This window comes from Cyrtonyx montezumae, unplaced genomic scaffold (assembly GCF_038088225.1).
Source record: "Cyrtonyx montezumae isolate F1298 unplaced genomic scaffold, pur_monq_1.0 scaffold_13, whole genome shotgun sequence".
Lineage (NCBI taxonomy): Eukaryota > Metazoa > Chordata > Aves > Galliformes > Odontophoridae > Cyrtonyx > Cyrtonyx montezumae.
The window spans coordinates 30,812,766-30,832,330 of NW_027071859.1; the positions used below are offsets into that span (position 1 = coordinate 30,812,766).

The window sequence follows — 19,565 nt, forward strand, 5'->3', positions numbered from 1 at the left end:
CCTTTAACTCCTTAGGTACTTTGCTTCTAGGAAATAAGATTAAGATTCCATATGAAGGTGTGGAAATAAAATATCTAGCCATTTCAGAACACTGTTGATGCAGGAGAAGCTTTATTTTTTTTAAATCACAGACTACATCTTTCTTCTGAGGGCATATGGAGACTCATTATGTTTGTTGCGCCTTTCAGCCAGTGATTTATGAACCTTTGATGTCTTATGGAATTTCTTCATTTAAAACAAACAAGACAAAGCAAAAACAAAAAAACCCACCCACGAACCAAAAAAAAAAAAACACCAAAAAAACCCATCCCTTCCCCAAAATGTGTACTAAGCCAATTAGGAGGAGTTATCTATAAAACTATGACTAAATTAGCAATGAATAATGCAAGTAGGGAGAAATGGCTTGAAAATACATGATCAGCAGTTGAAAGTTGTTTGAGATCTTCAATAAGTGTTCAAAAAACAAATTTATTTAGTTGAAGTAAGACATTTGATGTGCCCTGACTTAACATTGCCTTTCCCTGCTATTCAGTGAGAATAGCAAAGTCACTGAGGGCTTGCAGAGTGATCTTTTTAACCTGTTTAATATTTCTATCAAAGATATGGAAAACAATTTAAACCCTTTAAAACTATTACTGATTGAGGGGGGGGAGGGGAAATTAAAGCTAGGAAGCAGTTGGAGAAACTGCTCAGACAGCAGTGAAGAGTTGTTTATTATCTGAGCTGAATTCAGGCACACATTATGTTCTTCACCATATTCCAATATAATTTTGCATCTTGAAATAATGAGTGCAGACTATATTCCATCTTTATTCCAGCCAGCAATCATTTGTTAAAGACAAAAAATCAAACAAAAACCCAAAATGTAACAACAAAAAAAAAGTCTGACAAAAAACAGCATAACCCCCAAAAAACCCTCCCTTTTCCCAAGAACAAGGAATCATAGTCAGTTGAATCTGGACTCCTGCAGTTGTGCTTTGACCAAAAGACCTTCTGAGTCCAAGAACTGCAGGATCAAGGTTACATTTATCTCTGTTTGTCAGTGTTCTGAACAAGGATGGAATGCTAATTCTGGATGGGTGTAGGACACTGTAAACTGGAGATGATCCAGGAAAGGATTGTAAGAATGATGAAGGAATTGGAAGCGTGCTGCATGATGAAAGATTTAAAGCTCTGCTTAGTTTAGCAAAAGGGTGATCAGGAGATGATTTGGTCACAATCATAACATATTCACATGGGGAGCAGAGATCTGATAATGGATAACTTCTCCATCTAGCAAACAGAAGAAAAATGAGAACCTTCAGCTTTAAGTTGAAATCAGCCAAATTACTTTTGAAATATAGTGCAGGATTTCAGCAATGAGAGCAGTTGAAGACTGGAACAACTTAGCAATAGCCGTGATGCATTTGTGAACACTGAAAATGCCATAATTAACATAGCATATTTTTCTGAAAGACACTGTAGTTTAAGAACAAGTGCTAAACCTCCTGCAAAAATTAATAAAATAGAACCTGTAATATTCGTGAATTGCAGAACTTGCATTCTTTCTTAAAATTCAGGGCTGTATTGACAGTGCAGTATTGTGCTCATTTTGATTCTCTTTTAATATTTAGAAGAATTTTTAAGGTATTTCAGTATGGCACAATATGGTGTGGATATATGAACAAGCTGAGTTGGGTACCAAGTGCACCATTGCAAGCTAGCCTGGTTGCTGTCCTGGTACTTTTTATTCGAGCTGAGATGCTTGGTGATGATGTATATGTGCTCACTGTTAGGAAATTAACAAGGGCTTTCCCAAGCCCTTGGGAAAATACGTAAAAATGTAGTTCTTTTCAAAGGACAAGAGGATTTTTAAAAATGTTTGTTTTCATGGGTTCTGTTTGTGAGCAGACTCTTTCATAAGAGAAGTTGTTAATAAGAGAGACCATGTTGGACCCACAAAGTCTATGATGTAAAAATAGTTGAAGGCTGAGAAATTCCCTATTCTTATCCTTTCCTAAACATCCAGTGATCTCAGTTTTGGACTCACGATAATGAACTGCTGGAATGCTGGTTTGATCCCATGCAGAATTTTCTTTCATCTGTTTCAACAGTGTCTGCGTTTCACATTTATATATTCTGAAAAATGAAACCTGTAATTTTAGTGGTAGCTTGTGATGTTTCAAACTGTGTACTTCTCAGAAAAATATATGCAAAATAATATCTATTTAAAATAAGAAGATTCTAAAATAAATCAACCTTAAATTGACTAATCGTATCAGCTTTATCGTATCAGATTAAATCTTGAATGCAAATGTTGTTTGTTGAGCTGTTGTTTCGATGTATTTCACAGATTTGTAGTGCAGTTAGTATCTTTGGTCTTCAGATATGAATTTTCAGCGCAGACCTGAGAAACACAAGAAGACGACCTACCAAGCCATACTTTACTTTCCAGTTGTTGAAATGCCTTTTCCTGTCTTGCTTAGATCTGAACCTTGTGAAAGTTTTTGACAGTACATGATAGGGAAAGTTTTTGACAGTACATGATAGGATTTGGATTGCTTGTAGTCCTGTCACCTGCTGGCAGCTCTGTGGATGAGCTACGTAGGGCCAGACAGACATTTTGGAAAAGTGAAAGAATTAGAAAAGTTCTGGCATTACAATGAAAATTCTGTTACTAAGATATAGAATTTACATATTCTTTTATGTAGGTAGCATCGGGGTGTCCCAGTGGACAATGTACTGGTGCAGACTGAAGATCACAGTGTTAAGAAAGATTGACCTATTAGCTAGCACTGTCCTGGGCTTTCCTGCTTGATGACTAATGGTACACCAGCAGTACGTTGGATAATTATCTTTGCAGTCGAACTGTAACTGACACCAAAATAATGACATACACATTCTTTTTTTTTTCCTAGCATGTCTCTCAAGAAGCTCTTAGATTTTTTTAATGCACCTTATAAAATGGTGAGGTTGCTGCTGTATTTCTGACATATATTTTTTTAACCATAGGCAATTTTCCATGTAGTTGCAATAAACTTAGTGTGTATTGAAGCTTTATACTCTAATCACATTCCAGTGTTTTTTCTTGAATTATTATGTTTCAACATAAATACAATTTTTTGTTAATTAGAAGTTGTTTGTCGCATTCTGTATATATTGTACTATGTAGCTGTTTCTGAAATGAGTCTCATAAAAACTGCACAAACATTGAGATTTGAAAGTTAAAAATGCTGCTTGTAATTGCTGAGTAAAACTTGAATAAGAAGCACCACACAATTGTTTTATTGCTAAGTGTGTATATATATATATATGTATATGTATATATACTCTTCTTGAATTGTTGTGATTTGTGGGTTCAGATTGACTCTTAGGCAAATTCATTTATCAGTGAATGATTTATTTGCATGCATGATTCTCAGTGTTTTCAGAATCCATGCTGACCTCTAAGTGAAATCTTATTTTCCTGTTGCAGATTGTTCTGAAATGATAAAATTAGTGGAAACTATTCTTCGTGTCTGTTTTAAATGGAATAGATGATGTTACCACTTCTGTAATGAATGACAATACTGTAGTAAATGTAGAAGCATTACATGCTGTATTAGTTACTCAGTTTAGATTTCTCAGGTGATTCACTATTTCAGTGAAAATGCAAGAGGGAAAAGGTTGCTAAATCCAAATACTACTAATTATATCACACAATTCATATATTTCATAAGCAACACATGTAAAAAAATCACGAGCTGTAACTTGATTGCATTTTTGGGTTTGTTTTTCCTTTTCAGTCAGTGGCGAAGACCGGGCGGTTGCTGATCAGCCATGAGGCTCCCTTGACAGGAGGGTTTGCGTCTGAAATCAGTTCCACAGTTCAGGTACACAGATAAATTTTCTTTTTAAAGTGTCTGAATACGTTTACCTGTAGATGTATTTATGAATGTATTAAAAATTGAGGTTTTTGTATTTTTGAAATTAGTTTCTTTTATATTTTGATTTCAGTTTTGTGGTTATTTGCATTACTCTATCTGAACAGATGATAAGCCATATACCCTGCAGTGTGCTTTGCAGCTGCTAAGCTAGGAAACTTCCAGTGAATAGCAGGGAATATATACTGTCAGATGCAAAGGAAAAATCTTTTGTATGATATACTTTTAATGTGTTTTTCTAACCTTTCTCGTGTTTTGTCCTCATAACTTCTTAAAATTCATTCTGGGCATGTTGAAATCAGAAACAGAAAAGCATCCAAATCCAGTAAAGTACAGGGTGGTGTTAAACAGGAATGTAGTCTACAGAAGTGGTTCTGGTAGTGTTTTGGTAGTTTCCATACATACGCTGAGCTTGTCTGCACAGAATGGCTTCGAAAGTCTGAGATGTTTGAGATCAACTGTCTAGAGCACCAGGCTTTAACAGAAGTTCTTTTGAGTTTTTGACTATGTTTTTATCTGTATTTGCATGTAGATTTTCCCATTAACTAAATTTCTTTCCTATGTGTGTCAGTGATACTGGTTCATATAAAAATCTAAACTAATCATGTGTTTCACTATTGGATTACTCTTTTCTGATTACTCTGATCTCAGAAGAGTAAAATCAGAAATTAGAGAGAAAAGTGATTCCAAAGTTTACACAAATAATAATCCATACGGACAGTAGTTGAAGCTTAGGAATTAGCCTTTTTTTCCTTCCCTTTTCCCACAGAATAATGGAGTTAATTGATCTTGGAATGTAAATTGAGTTGAATATGCATAAGAGTTCAGAAAACTTAATTTTTTTTAGTATATGTGAAACAATTTTAAAGAGTAGTTGTATTCATTTTAACATTGCTATGAAAATAATTAACTTTTTCTATGAAAATTTTCTTTCCATGAGCAACCAAATATTTATAATCTTTCTAAGTAATTAGTATTTGACTCTGGTTCCATCTCCTCCCTTCTATAGGTGACCTTACTGGTTAAAATAGGACTAGTAAAATTACTGCCAACCATGAACCTTGGAAGTGATGATTTCTCTTAAATTCATATGAAAACGTGAAACAAAATCAATGGAAGTGTGTCTTTTAGTGTCTTATGTTTTTATGAACAGTTGAGGAGAAAATTATTTTAATGACTAATAGCATAAAAGGGGAGAGCATGTGTGTTTGAGTAGAGAAAGAAGTTGAGGAAATAAGCTTATCAGTAAATTTTACTGGGAGATTGATTGCCTGGGATAGTTAATGTACTGCTGGAACTACAAAATGAGTATTTGTTCTCCTCAGTCCTCTGATGAGAAAGAATCTCACTTAATTGATCCATCTTGGGTTGTTTTTCATATAAGGGATGTACCTTGACAAATATGACTTATTTAGAAAATGAAGTTTTAAATTCCTAATAATTTATTATTTCTCTTAGTCCATACTGAAAACATATATTATTATCATGGTAGTAACTAACAATCTTACATTCATCTTTTCTAGGAAGTGAGGATTTGCTTCTTGAGAAATATTAGTTATATAAACTGGCTAACTTGAATCTGTCATATGACTATGTTATCATTACTCCTTAAATCCATTCTTGAAGATTTTAACATCCTATCCACAATTCTTCATACCGGTTAAGAATAGCTATATTGAAAAAGCGATTAAAATTTGGAAAACATCGCAGCTATTTCAAGAGCAGTATCACTTTAGGCATTATAAAACCTTGCTTTTTTAAATTTAGTTAAATGTATTCCCTAAATAATCAAGTAAAGTCTATATGTCTGATACCAGTTTGCAGTAAAAATAAAAATGAAAAGTGAAATTCATTTTTTCTGGACGCAGTGCATACTGAGAATGCCAAAAACTGGGGACTGCAGTTGGCTTTACTTTCCTTACATATGGAAATAATAAGACTTCAATCACTTGTGTTCGGTTGGATTGGATGGTTAGTTTCCATATTGTTATTCCATCCTTGCTGTGAGGTCTCTCATCATAGAAATAAGGTGAATAAAAGTACATAGGTTATTTCAAAACAGTTAACTGTCATAAACATTTCATGATGATGTAGACTTCAAGGAAATGAGTATGAATGGAAATGATAGTTTTCACTCATGAGTTAGGGAGAAAACTGTATGGAATGGTTTCCTTTTTTGGTGTTTGAGAGATGAAAAGCAGTATTTGGTGAGCATAGTAACTGAGTTCTCTGTCAAATACAGACTATTTAGAAGGGGTTCATTATTGCATTAAATAGCTATTCACTGATTTCTTAAACACATAAAGCTAAGAATGGGACAAAGTAGTGTTGTTAAAACTCCACGTACTCTTAACTTTGTCCTCAGTAGTGCAGTTTTTGTGTGTGCTCTATGGATATTTTGAAATCATGGAATATAATAGGACAAACTCAGTACATGTGTAGTTAATACTATCTATTATATTCAGTATAACAGCTTTCAGAAGTGTTCAGCAGGAAGGACACTAAACTTCCTTAAGGGACATCACTGAAACATGGTTGGAGAATCCTTGGCAAAAGGACCACTGAGATGTCAGCTCCGAAAAATTGGGTGTAGAAATCATCAGTACATTATTAACTTATAGTGTAAAATAAAGTAAATCCAGTGTTTGCATCCCCATGAAAAATAAAATGAGAGAAATGGTTGTTTTCAAGGAGGGAAGGGCTCTCCTGTGTGTTGAAACAGGAGTGGATTATGTTAGGTTATGTGACAAATCTATAGTTTCTGCTTACACGTGCCAAGAAGCCCAGTCACAGCCCAGGCAACGGATCCACAGTAGTCCACCCTTGGAAATGGAGCCCTGCTCTGGCTCTCCTTGTGGACTGGGGGGGGACAGCCAGCATCAACAGTCGGGGGGGACTGAGTAAAAAGGGCACCAGCAGCGAGAGTGTCTGTGTCTCTTACCAGCTAACATTGGACTGGACAAACTGGGGGTAGGTTCAGTGACAAAGGAGCCAGGAATATGTGTGTGTGCCTATGGATGAGAGTCAACTGGAGAAGCTGGCTGCTGGAGGAACTGATAGGTCTAAGCCAGCTGCTGGCTTTGCAGCCTTTGGACATGTTAAACTGACAAGAAGAGAATTTATGTCAGGGTAATGCGAGTACCTGCTGTGTTAGTTTGCCTTTTCTTTTTTGCTAATCTTATAATCATTTTATTTTAATTAACTTGTAGTGCTTCGCCTTCTAAGTGCCTACTGTTCCAGAGCTGTAGGTGAGGCTGACCAACCTCAGTGCATGGTGTTTCTCTAATTAGAGCAATCAGGGAGCCTTCTGAATGTTTCTGAAATTGGGTTAAGCTCTAATTTGGGCATATGCAGCCTGTGGCCCTCATGAAGCCTGGCACAGCTGGCACTGTATCCCAGCCCCTGCCCTGTGCCAGCTGCCTCTGTGACTCTGCCCCACCAAGTACCTCAGCCCAGCCCCAGGGATGGACCCACCACTCACCAGCAGCCAATTGGTATGCTGTTAATGCTGTCTGAGCTGAAAACGGGGCATGGGGAGTGTGCAGTGCAGTGCCAGCTCCAGTTATAGCAAATAATTGGATGTATTTTGATTCACTGGCTAAACAGAGTCCTCTGAACAGCAAAAAATATGCAGCCTTGCTTTCCATTCTGATAAAGGAATGTAATGATAGGTTTCAAGATTGTAATAAAAAGTCTTTTTTTTGTGTGTGTATGTACTTGCTACTTCATTTTCCGTTGACATAAATACATTACTTGGGAATTTTCAAATGAAGAGTATGGAGTAGCAGTCCAACCAGTCTCAGTCAGGTATTCAACTCTAAAATCTGATCATCTCTCTACTTTTATAAGGCCTGTTTTAGTAGAGAAAAACATTCCTTACTTCTCAATCACACCATATTCAAGTCATTGCTTTTTTGGCAGTATACACATTTGTAAACATCTATTTTCAATGATGAAGCATGGGAAGAATAAAATTTAATTAAAAATATCTGATGAATGCTGAGAACTCACTAGAAATTGCAGCCATTGACATCAGACCAGATATTGATGCACTGGTTTCACAAAAATAGGGTCACATATCCCACTAGTTCTGTGTTATTGTTACTCTCTTTTTTTGTTCTAATAAAAAATAATAAAGATTATATAAGTAACAAAACTTATTTTATATCAATTATATTATGTATTTTAGGAAGGCTACTCTCAAAGTAATGCCTTCTGTTTTATTATATTGTCCCACAGTGTCAGAGGTGGATGTTGGTCATATGGCAGTATAAATTGAACCTTCCCACCCGTATTCTATAACATTTTGTTGCTGTGCTACAGATGGCAGCAGAAAAGCAGTCTGACACAATGGTGTCTGACATGAAAGTGTGCATGGTGCAAACATGTGTCATTGAATTTCTCCACCTGGAAAAAATGACACCCATTGTCCGATGCTTGCTGAGCATTGATGGAGACCAAACAGTGGATGGGAGCACAGCGAGGTGGTGTGTGGTGCATTGCAGCAGTGGTGACAGTGACAGTAGGTCATCTCCTCTGATGCATTTTTGTATGGGAGTGGCATACAGCTCTTGTTCATCACTGGCAAAAGTCCAAAGCTAATGGTGGTGACTGTGTTGAAAAATCTTGTTTTGGAGATGAGGCTTTGCTCTATCGAATAGTGGTATTGTATTCTTTGTAGCAGTTGTGTCCACAGAAATAGGAGGTTTTACTTTTGGAGAGGTCTTGTGTATGCAGTCCAGGACAATTTCTCTTTACTCAGTGTGGCCCAGGCAAGCTAGAAGACTGAACACCCGTGCTCTTAATTGATGGCTTTCTTTCTGTGTGTGTGGTAAAACCTACCTTACAGAGGCAGGTTGCTGTCCCACTTTTTCCTCATCATTGCTGCCTCACTGACAAAATAAAGATGATGGTGTGATATACTGTCAGAAAGAAAAGGAGCCTTATTAGAGGACTATGAAACAAACAATTGTACAAAAGAAACTGAACTACAGGAAAAACTAATCCTTGATGTTAGAAGTCTTGAAACCATCACTTGAAAGAGGGTTGAAGTTAATAAAGATTTCACTTTCAACAGTGAGATGGTACTGAAAGGCTTATCTAAAACTAATTCAAAGGTGGTCTTTTCTTGAAGATGTCATCATCTCTTTCTTTTATTCCATATTTATCTTTCACTCCGAGATGCAACACATTAGAAAGCTAACTTTACACTGAAGGCCTTAAATCTTATTATGCTTTATGTGACATATCAGACACGTCAGAGAATGCTAGGATTCTGTTTTTAGCAAGGGCTTAAACTTCATTCCCTCCTCTAAAAACAGGTGCCCTTTTAGTATGAGAGCTCAAGCTCTTATTTGTGGTTCTTCATGACGTATTAGAAGAGAGTGTTCGAAATTTGGATGTGGTTGAAAATTTCTTGGAAATCTGAAGAACATTTCCTTAAAAGCCTTTTTGAATTGTACAGTTTTGAGAAAGATGTCATGTAAATCTGAAAAAAAATAGCTTTTGTGTTTAGAATTGAATTCTGAGTTGGCACTGGTACAGTATGCAGTTGTTGGAGTTTGCTGTTTTTATGTAGCTTCTTTGCGTGACAGAATGCGCACACTACTTTGAACTCCAGAGGCTGTTCTGCTTAATTTCTGATGCACTTGGGAAAGTAAATATCAACTGCTTGACAGCAGAACTTAATCAGCACTGAATCGACAAAATACAGTGTGTAATATTCTTTTTTGTCCTTCTTTATTGAAACTCTTTTAGAAGAGCTGTACTACTGTTCTGAGAAGTGATAGCACTTTGGCAGAGAATGTATTTAGAAATTGGTAAGTTGTGGAGAACAGAGTTAAAATTGCTGGGGAAATTTGTAGGTAGTGTAGGAAATGTTTGTGTTGGGTAAGGTTTATGGCATGAGTGCTGAATAATGGCTTGATTTTTTTTTCATTTCCTTCTTTTTAGTGCTTGTTCATTCAGTGCATAGTTGATTCCTGCTTTTGATGGGACTAGATGTGGGAAGATTGTGTTATGGTTCCAGTAACGGTAGTTACTATTTTCTTTTAGGACTGAAAATAAACGGGAAATTAGCAGAAACCATCTGTCATTGATCTTGCAAACACAGTAAGACTGTGTCACATGAGTCTTTGTGATTTATCCCCCATTCTCTATAGGTACTATTTAAGTTACTGAAAAAAATGGATAATATTTTACTAAATTTTGAGTGGTTTAAGATTTTTGAAATTTCATTTAGGAAGATTGTTGCATAAGTCACATTAGTAAAATTACAGCAGAATGCACCAGCAGAAGTATATTTGTGTGTGTAGATAACATACGTGGCTCAAGAAGGATGTCATCTCATTGCTGTCTATAGAGTATCAAAGTGGAGCAATGTATTGTTTTTTTTTTTGTAGGAGTCTTGAACAGATATAAAAAGGAAAGTATTCAGTGCTGTAGGAACAGAGGAGGTTCTGGTTTAATTGTGGGTTTCTGTTTTAGTAGTGTGGCTTCTTTTCTTATTGCCTGGCAGCTATTCTGACCCTGAGCATTTGATTAATCAAAGAACAGAGCTCGCTTCTCTGGATTTCTTCCAGAAGATATCATGTGCTTCTCCAAGTTGCACTGGGGTTTGTCTTATAAAAGATTAACATTAATCAGGGGAACGGTCCCAGCAAATTCAATGAAATAACACGTATCAGAGGATTGAGTTACGTGATCTTATTTTTTCAGTTGTTCAGTTCTGTATAGAAAATTGGATATAGTAATCTTTCTCTGTTTGGATTGGTGGTGCTTTTTATTTCCTTCTGCCACTGCAAAATAGGACTTAATCTGCAGTAAGTGGGGTAATTTCCTGCTACTGTGTAACACTAGGAGAAACTATTAGGTGAGCTATTTTTGTGAGAAGTATTTCAGGAAAAAAGAGAAGTTGATATGTCCAGGAATGCCTTTCAAAGATGTAACTGCTTCAGAGGAAAAGAAAAAATCACCCTCCCAAATTTATACTTTCAGATTCTTTGAAATAAATGCCATTGCATGTTGTGTCTTTGGAATATCTAAACCACCCAAATTGTAAACAGTTCCATTACTTCATTCTTCTCATAAGTTGAAGTTAAACTGGTTTTGACTCAGTGAAGCAGAAGCAGTCTTCCATGGCTCTTTGTGGCTCTTAGAACAAATGGTTGCAATGCAGAACTCCAAAAATATTTGAGAGTGCAAATTTGAGTTTCAAATCACTCACCTGTGTCTGCATTAGGGATTTACATACTGCAGTTGAAACTAATTAATAACTTGAGGTGGTCTCTGGGAGTTTATTTTGTGATTATGATAAATAGCATTGAATCTTGTGCTGGTGGCATTGAAAATCTAGTTTTAATGAACAGATTGCAAACTTCTCTTCAAGCCTGTCTGTGTTGAAAGCAATTTTTCTGGTGCAATTGAAATTCATTTGTATTTAAATGATTTAATTTTCACAATATGTACTGAAACAAATTACGTTCTGAACTGATCATCGAGATACAGTGGAATGGGTAACTAACTCCTAAGAATTTGGAAGAAATCGAGGTACAAAATGTTCACACTATTTGATTATGGAAGTGAAGGGTTTGGAAGAATTCTCCAACCATTCCGAGACATAAGAGAAGATGACTCAAACTCTTTTTCCAAACTGACTACAAAGATGACTCAGAACAAGCCAGTTTGGACAGCTTTTCAGTAATGTGCAGACATTTTTGCTGTTGAGGTCCATTTCATGGAGTTAGGTAAATGAAGAGGTCCTGGATTAAATATAAAATGGAGGCTTAAGAAAACAGCACACAGAAACATATAAGTGCAGGACTATGGTCATTCAGCTTGCATACATATGAATTCAGATTTAATAATTTATTTTTTTTAACCTTGCTTTGACACAGTCACAATAGGCAGTAAGAAAGTAAGTAAAACACTGTGTCAGGATTTCACTTCTGTTCTATTAAATTTTGTTTGCTGCTTCCATGCTTTTAGTCCACGTATCAGGAATCACAAGCTATAAAAGCCTGGTTGTATAGATTGCAACATCAATTTCTGTCACTGTGAGGATGATCTAAGAAATGTTGGTATAAAATATAAAGAAAAGCTGGAATAAACACAGAGAAGTAAATTCAAGATGAGAAGAAAATATATGCAGTGGAAGAAATGCAGTGATTTGAAGGAATAGAAAATCAGAACATACAGAAATTAACCTATAATATTGGAAAACGTGAGCAGGTATATGATGGTGCTCACTGTGTTTATAAAATATGAATATAGACCATTCAGTGAGCCCCCAACTTCTGTTGCATTGTACACTGGAAGCAATTGTTGTTATGCAAGACTGAATTCTTGGAATGCTTCAAATGTCTTCAGCAGATTTTGATAATATAGAAAATAAGTGAAATTTTTCTAAAACACAAGCAGAAAGAGTAATAATAACAATGACATCTGTTATGTGCTCAGATGACAAGAGAGTGTTCTGTTCTAAGTTAGAATAAATTCAATACAGAAAATAGTGGTGTAATGAAATGAATATAGCCAAATAGTGAACTGCAGGCAGTCATCTATTTGCATTGTATAAAACTCCTAAGTCCTTAAACACAGACAAATCCCAACTCCTCATCTAACGTGTAAAATGAAGTACTCAAATTGTAGTGTGTATAAAATTGACCTCCAAACATGGTCTTTATAATTGTAAATGCAGGGTAGTATGTCTGATTAGTCCAGTTTGTAAGCACAGTAAAAGTCAGAATGTATTATTAATCAGCAGTTTGACTTGAAGTTCTGTAATCAACCTCTGTGAAACATTTAATGAAAATATCCCTGCAAGACTGCACACATATTAAGAGATGTTGGTATTTCTTAGTTGTATGCACTCCTCTTGTTTTTAGGGAACAGCCTCATTTACTGCATGAGACAGCACAATGCAACCTCTTCTCCCTGATAAGGTATCAGGGAGAAGAGGTATTACTTATCAGGGAGAAGAGGTAGGCCTCTTCTCCCTGATAAGTAATGACAGGACGAGAGGGAATGGCCACAAGTTGCGCCAGGGAAGATTTAGATTAGACCTCAGGAAGCATTTCTTTTCTGAAAGAGTGGTCAGGCACTGGAATGGCCTGCCTAGGGAGGTGGTTGAGGCACCATCCCTAGCGCTGTTCAAGAAGCGTTTAGATGAGGTGCTAAAGGACTTAATTTAGTAGTTGGGTAGAGATAGTGATAGGAGGATGGTTGGACTAGATGATCTTATAGGTCCTTTCCAACCTTATGAACTTATGAACTTATGAACCCTACTGTTCCCCATGCACTGCTTGCAAATGAATAACCAGGTGGTTTTGGGTTCAAGCTGTGGTTTGGAGCAAGATTTTCCCACACACTGTGAATATCCTAACAGCTAATGGAGGTTAAAGCAGTTCCTTTTTTTTTTTTTTTTTGTCTAGAGAGGTGGAAACAGGAATGGGCTTAGCAGTTTCCATAGGCACTAAGAAGCAGTAAGATCTGCCTTGTTATGAGTGTTGAGTAAGTGAGGGAGCAAAGCCACCCGTAGAGTTTTGGGTGATTCTTCCCAGTGCATGTGAATAAATCTGCCTTCATGGAGCACACACACCAGCTCACATCTGTCCTGTAAGTGTTGTAATGTTGTGCTTTCCACTCCGAAATCAAACATTAATATATAGTACAACCAGTTCTTACAAAATAATCAAATACATTAATGTGCCCGTTGTGTTTTGTGGGTGAAACTGATTTCAGGTAAATACTGATCTGTTAGTGATATTAGATGGACATCATTAACAATTTATGGCTTTCAAGTGGCGTACAAATTTAGAAGTCAGGATGGTTGTGTCATTTGCTTTTCTTTAGTCCAGCACCATGTGCCTTATGAACTCCTGTGGCTGTTTTGATTCAGTGTTGCCATATTATAATAAAGTGTGTAGCAGTATGGGATTCGGCAGTAAATATCAGTAAAATCATGCAGTTAGTAGCTTTTAATTCTGGAAGAGAGACAAAATGGTTAAGTTTAGATTTAGCAGTTATGTTTGTATTGTGGAAGAGATCATAGAAAAACCTTGTTAATTCAGTTCTTAGCACTAAAGTAGCTGAACATATTGGAACCATTTTAATAGCTTATTTAAATCTCATCTTTTTTCCACTGATACTTCTACTTTTCCATAAATGAAAGTAGCAACATCCTTTTCTAAGCTTTCAAGATGTTTGAGCTTTATAGCATTTTGCAGGAAATCCAGAGAAACTATCACTATAACTGTACGTTTAAATGGAGTACTCTTCTGGGAGGCAGTGGCTTTGTTGATACATGATCAAAGTTCACCAAGTGACACTGTAGCTGGGTTTGACAGACGTGCTAATTTAGACCGCTGGTCTCTCCTGGCAAACACTCATGGTGTGAACTACCCAGCAAGGTCTGTCACTTTTTAGGAAGGCATTAAACTGAGAGAAGAATGATTTTAAAATTTCATGTTAACTTGTATGCATTCTGTAGAGTTATTTATTTTCAAGTAACGTGAAATTTGTTTTCAAATAGATGCTTTTGTCACTGATGCACAGCAGCCCCCTTCTTTCACATCCGTGCTTCTGTCCTGCTTTCAGCTGTGCTGTCTGTTAGGCAGGGGGCAGCATTTCTTCTAGATGCAGCAATAGCCTATTTGATGGTCTTCTCTGTGAGCTGTTCTTCCTGCTATGCAAGCGTGGAGCTGCATACTTGCTCATTCCTTACACAAATTATTGGATAGGCACAAGGAGTTTATTCCAGGACAATACATAATGCTATAATACATCAGGAGTCGTAGTTGTTCAAGCAAATGGAATATTTAGGTTTGGCTTTTGAACAAGTGTTGGATTCACCTTAATCAGTAGAGTGTATAATATTTAGTATTCTCATAGTGTTTTTATTGAGGACACTTTTCCCATGATCTGATATTTAATTTGGCATACAATCGCTCATAAGCCTGAGGCTGAACTCCAGGATTGTCTTGCTGATGGATCTGCACTCACTCATTGTGATTTATATATTTGAACAATGTGTTTGGCCTTCCATATGCTAATACTAAGAAGAGCCCAAACTCTGGCCACCGAGGCAGAATTAAAATTCTCTTTGCTGTGCACTAACCCCAGTTTGTGCATCGATCTCTCTAGCTGTTAGATATTTCTCCTGAAGGGAAAGGAAATATTTTGTGTTTATGCTTACTCTGAGGTACAGTTTGCACTTGCAAAAGTTCAAATTTAATTCAAGCTGTTTTGATTAGAACCATATTGTGATCCTAACCATACATTTCAGATAACCCACAAAGTGATTAAAATGAGGAGGTTTCCCTCTGAACAGCGAGGAGGGCAAAAAACCTTCTATGACTGCATATGTTGTGTTTTCTCCTCTGTGATGTGGTGATACTTTTTCCATTTTTTCCCCACTAATAGTGTATTGGAGTTCAGTTACATCAGCCTTTTTAACTAGTACGTAAACAAAACTAATAATGTTTTAGGAGCACATCAAAGCATGAGGCCTTCAATTAGCATTTTTAGGTAAATGTTACAGCTGTTAAGCAGACCTTTATATTATACCATGTCGAATTGCCAGTTCATTGCTTAATTCAAATTAATAAAAAGAAAATCTCTGCCATTTTAAATGGGCTTTACAGTCCTTTGAAACTGTGACTCTACTCTGATAAAGGCGATCTGTGGCAGGACTCCTGATGTACAGAATTGAGGGTGTCTGTGTTGAGGGAACTGGGCTTGTTTAGCTTGAAGAAGTTAAGGCTCCAGGGAGACCTCATTGTGGCCTTTCAGTACTTGAAGGGAGCTGATGAGTAGGATGGGGCCTGATTTTTTACATGCTCTAATAGTGACAGGACAAGGGGAATGACTTTGAACTAAAAGAGGAGAAATTTAGTTAGATGTTAGGCTGAAATTCTTTACTCAGGAAGTGGTGAGGCACTGGCACAGCTGTCCAGAGAGCTGTTGGTGCCCCATCCCTGGAGGCATTCAAGGCCAGGTTGGATGTTGCACTGGGCAGCTGAGCTTGTGGGGGGCAGCCCTGCCCACAACAGGGGACTTGATCTTGAAGGTCCCTTCCAACCAAAGCCATTCTATGATTAAGGCAGATGTAATTAATAGCTTATATTAATATTTTATACTAATATTTAACTTCTCTGTTTATAAAGCTAACAATGCTATGTTTTACCTGATTTTTTTTATTTATTGTATTACTGTATTTGGCATTATCTTTTCTTAAGAATGAGTTATGAATTGCTGTTGAACAGCAGTTTATGATGCCATACCTATCAGACCAGAGTAACAGCATAGTTTCGAATGTTCTTCCATTTGTGAATGTGTTGATACCTATAAAAGGCTTCTTGGAGGCTTAACGTCTCTTCCCTTCATCACCATCTCAAAACACTTCTGTGGATGCTAAAATTCTTTATCAGACACAGGTTATGGGAACATCAGTACTAAAGCACCCTGGTAAGCCACGGTGGAAAATAACGTGGAGTTTGGTAGTTTCAGTGTCTGGGAGGAGACCTCATTTTGGCCTCCTGATGAGGTGAGCAGAGGGTCAGGCACTGTTTCTGCTCCCTGGTGACAACAACAGGACCTGAGGGAACAGCATGGAGCTGCATGAGGGGGAGGGTCCTGTTGGGGGTTAAGAAAAGGTTCTTAACCAGAGGATGGTCAGGCCCTGGAACGGGCTCCCCAGGGTGGTGGACACGGCCACAAACTGCTGGAGTTCAAGGAGCATTTGCATAGTGCTCTCAGAAATAGGTTCTCATTTTTTGGATGGTCATTTGTGGAGCCTTGGTGATCATTGTGGTTCCCTTCCAATGTGGAATATTCGATGATTATATACTTTAATGGTTGTGTCTGGGGTTTTAATGGGTAGGTTTGGGGTTACTGAGTGTTGATTCATAGGAGCATATTGTTTTATACTTTCCTGGCCATTCATATGATCATTAGAAATGAGTGGCTTGATGAGTTTGCAGCAGTGGTCATAGCTCAGAGTAGCATGACTGGAATAGAGTGGTCTGTGACATATAAAAACCTCTGCAGGATCAAGAGGAAAAATATACAACAAACTGAAGAAAAATCTGTACTTCCATGCTAATGACTCACTGAAGGTTTTAAAATACTATTCATATAAGCAGTATTTTTTTTTTTCCTGTTCACAGGGGTCTACTATGATTAATACACAAAAGCCCTTTAAAACAGCATGTCTGGCATTTTATGTATGCACTCAAGATCAAATCATTTCAGTTCTGTACTGAATATACTAATAAGAAGGGGTGTAAAAAGATCCTCTTGAACTCTTTGACACTTCAGTGCCCTTCTAAAGTGCTGTGTAATTTTTATACTCTTGCTGTTAGCTACATTTAAGGTCTTTAATGGAGACAAATAGAAACTGTAATTCTGTTGCCTTTTAAAGCATAGATTAGCAGCTTCAGCTTCATCCTTGAGTAGGTAAGGGCATGTGTAGCACTGTGTGCAGCCACAGTTCAAGTTAGTACTCAGGTGTTCACTAGCTTCAGGTCTCAAGTACGGACATATGATTGTAGGATGAGTGGTGGCAATTCTTAATTTTTATATAGAAGCTTAAATAGGCCCAGAGAAAGAACTTATGGAATATCTTTTTAGTCCACTAGGCATTCTAAATGCACATGTATTCATCACTGTCACATAGGGATGTAGCAATTAAAAAGCCACAAAAGCAATTAAAAATTCCTGAGTAGCAAAAGTAAACTGAAAATTAGTTCCTGAGAAAAACATATAAGCCAATTTCAGTTGCATGAGAAGAACAGCATCACTGGGAAATAGCCCTGCAAGCCCCTCTGTTCCTGTCACCTTATCTGCAGCAATCCTGTAGACTGCCTGCAAGTGGTCCATTATACACTCAGTGTAATACCAACATGAGCAAATGAACATGAGTTACTTATCCTAGTGGTAAGCATGATTCATGTGCTATGTTTAGGTAGTGCCTGTAATGCTTTCTGTAGTTGTGCTCTTTGCTACGGAAGTGGGATCCTGAATGGCAGCAGCTATATTGAAAGCAATGTTTGTTAGTGCTACAGTGTTTAATAGGGGAGATCTAAGCAAAGAATAAGGGCGGAGGCACATACAGCACGGGCTGTTCTGTCTGCATGTTTCTCACAAGGAACAAAAATTGATGGGTGTTTAATGTTAGACATGACTGAGTCAGGAAGAAAAGTAGGTCTTCTTCTATTGTACCAAACATTATATAAAACACACAGTGTGAAACAGTTTGAAACTGAGAGAGTTTCTCTTTGAAGAGCCAAACGCACATATTCCTTCTATATGGAAGATGTGACTCTGGAAAAGTAGATGCACGCATCTGGAACTGTTCCTGAGCTACAAATGCAAATAATACTGTGCTCACTGTGAATGAGCACACTCGCTAAGGGAAGTGCCTGTTGTCCGTTTCATGGTAAGCAAAGTTCTGATCACTGACTGCTTTTTGTAGAAGCACTAAGCACGAGCAAATGACTGTGCAGTCTCTTTGATGTCTGAGTGTACCTACTGACTTGGACAGGAGTCAGAAGCAGGGGGCATTTCCCTCTCTCCCATCATTTGGTGAAAAAGTTCAATTTCTCATTTACTTTTTAAAGAAATGACAATCCTCAATTAAGGGAATTGCTGAAGAGGAAGGAATTTGGATAAAACATAGCTCTCTGCTAGAGGTAACATTAAAAAAACCTCTTAGGTGGGGAGGTGGTAGGAAATGCAAATTGCTGTGATTTCAATGCCATTACCTGAACACTGCATCCTCTCACTCCCCTCTGTGTCTCTGGCACTGCAGACTTGGCTCGAATTCACTGAAGGTGAAAGCCTAGGCCCGACTAGTGAGGTCAGTGGAATGATGATTTCAATTTGAATATATATATATATAATAATTTACAAGTCAGTGCCTGGGGATGGTTGGTCATAGTTGTCACCTCTCTTAATTTTTTTTCTTTATTGACTGCACATGCATGACATTTGAAAGCTAGAGATCTCTGTAGCAGAAACTACAGTGGTTTGCTTTTCTGCACATTGGTTCACTAATTGTACTGCATACCAATGAATAACCCAGCAATAAATCCCTGAAAAGTACAATGGCTTTGGGCAAAGAAAACATCAAGAATGTGTTCTATTACAGTATTATGAATCAAATCAATACACTACAAAGAACAAATGTTTCAAGGTTTTCTAGAGAGGAGGCTTCTCCAATTTTACATTCCCTTTTTTTTTTTTTCAGCAATGTTTTCAGAATCTTGTAGGGCTTATTACTTCATATAACAAGTATAATCAGAGCTTACTGTATATGAAAAGAGATAAATGAAGTTATTTAGCACTCAGCTATTAGAGTAAAGTTGTAACTTTGGCTAATACAACTTAAGGTAATTGTGTCATAATGTATTGCTATGTTTTAGGGTACTCAGATTTCTTCAGTGCAGTGACTCATTTCAAAATTGCACCTATGCCACATCAAAAGGTAAAAGCTACAATAAAGAAGGAATCTCATTTTTGAGTTATGAGCAGAATGTGGAATATTCACTATCCATTAGTTCTTCAAAAATGCAAATTAATTATTTCATGCCTTACTGGAAATTATACAAAGCAACACATTTACAGACATTACACAACCCTCAGAAATATAAGCCTCAGTTGTGG

The 19,565-nt window shown here is 37.1% G+C and overlaps 1 protein-coding gene across 1 annotated transcript in view; it reads left to right on the top strand.

Annotated features, from left to right (window-relative positions):
- BCKDHB (branched chain keto acid dehydrogenase E1 subunit beta) overlaps positions 1 to 19,565 on the top strand; it is a 104,875-nt gene that overhangs the window by 54,266 nt on the left and 31,044 nt on the right. The window contains exon 9 of the mRNA XM_065730938.1: positions 3,765 to 3,851. Coding sequence (XP_065587010.1) covers positions 3,765 to 3,851 — 87 coding nt within the window. The remainder of the gene's footprint in view (positions 1 to 3,764; positions 3,852 to 19,565) is intronic.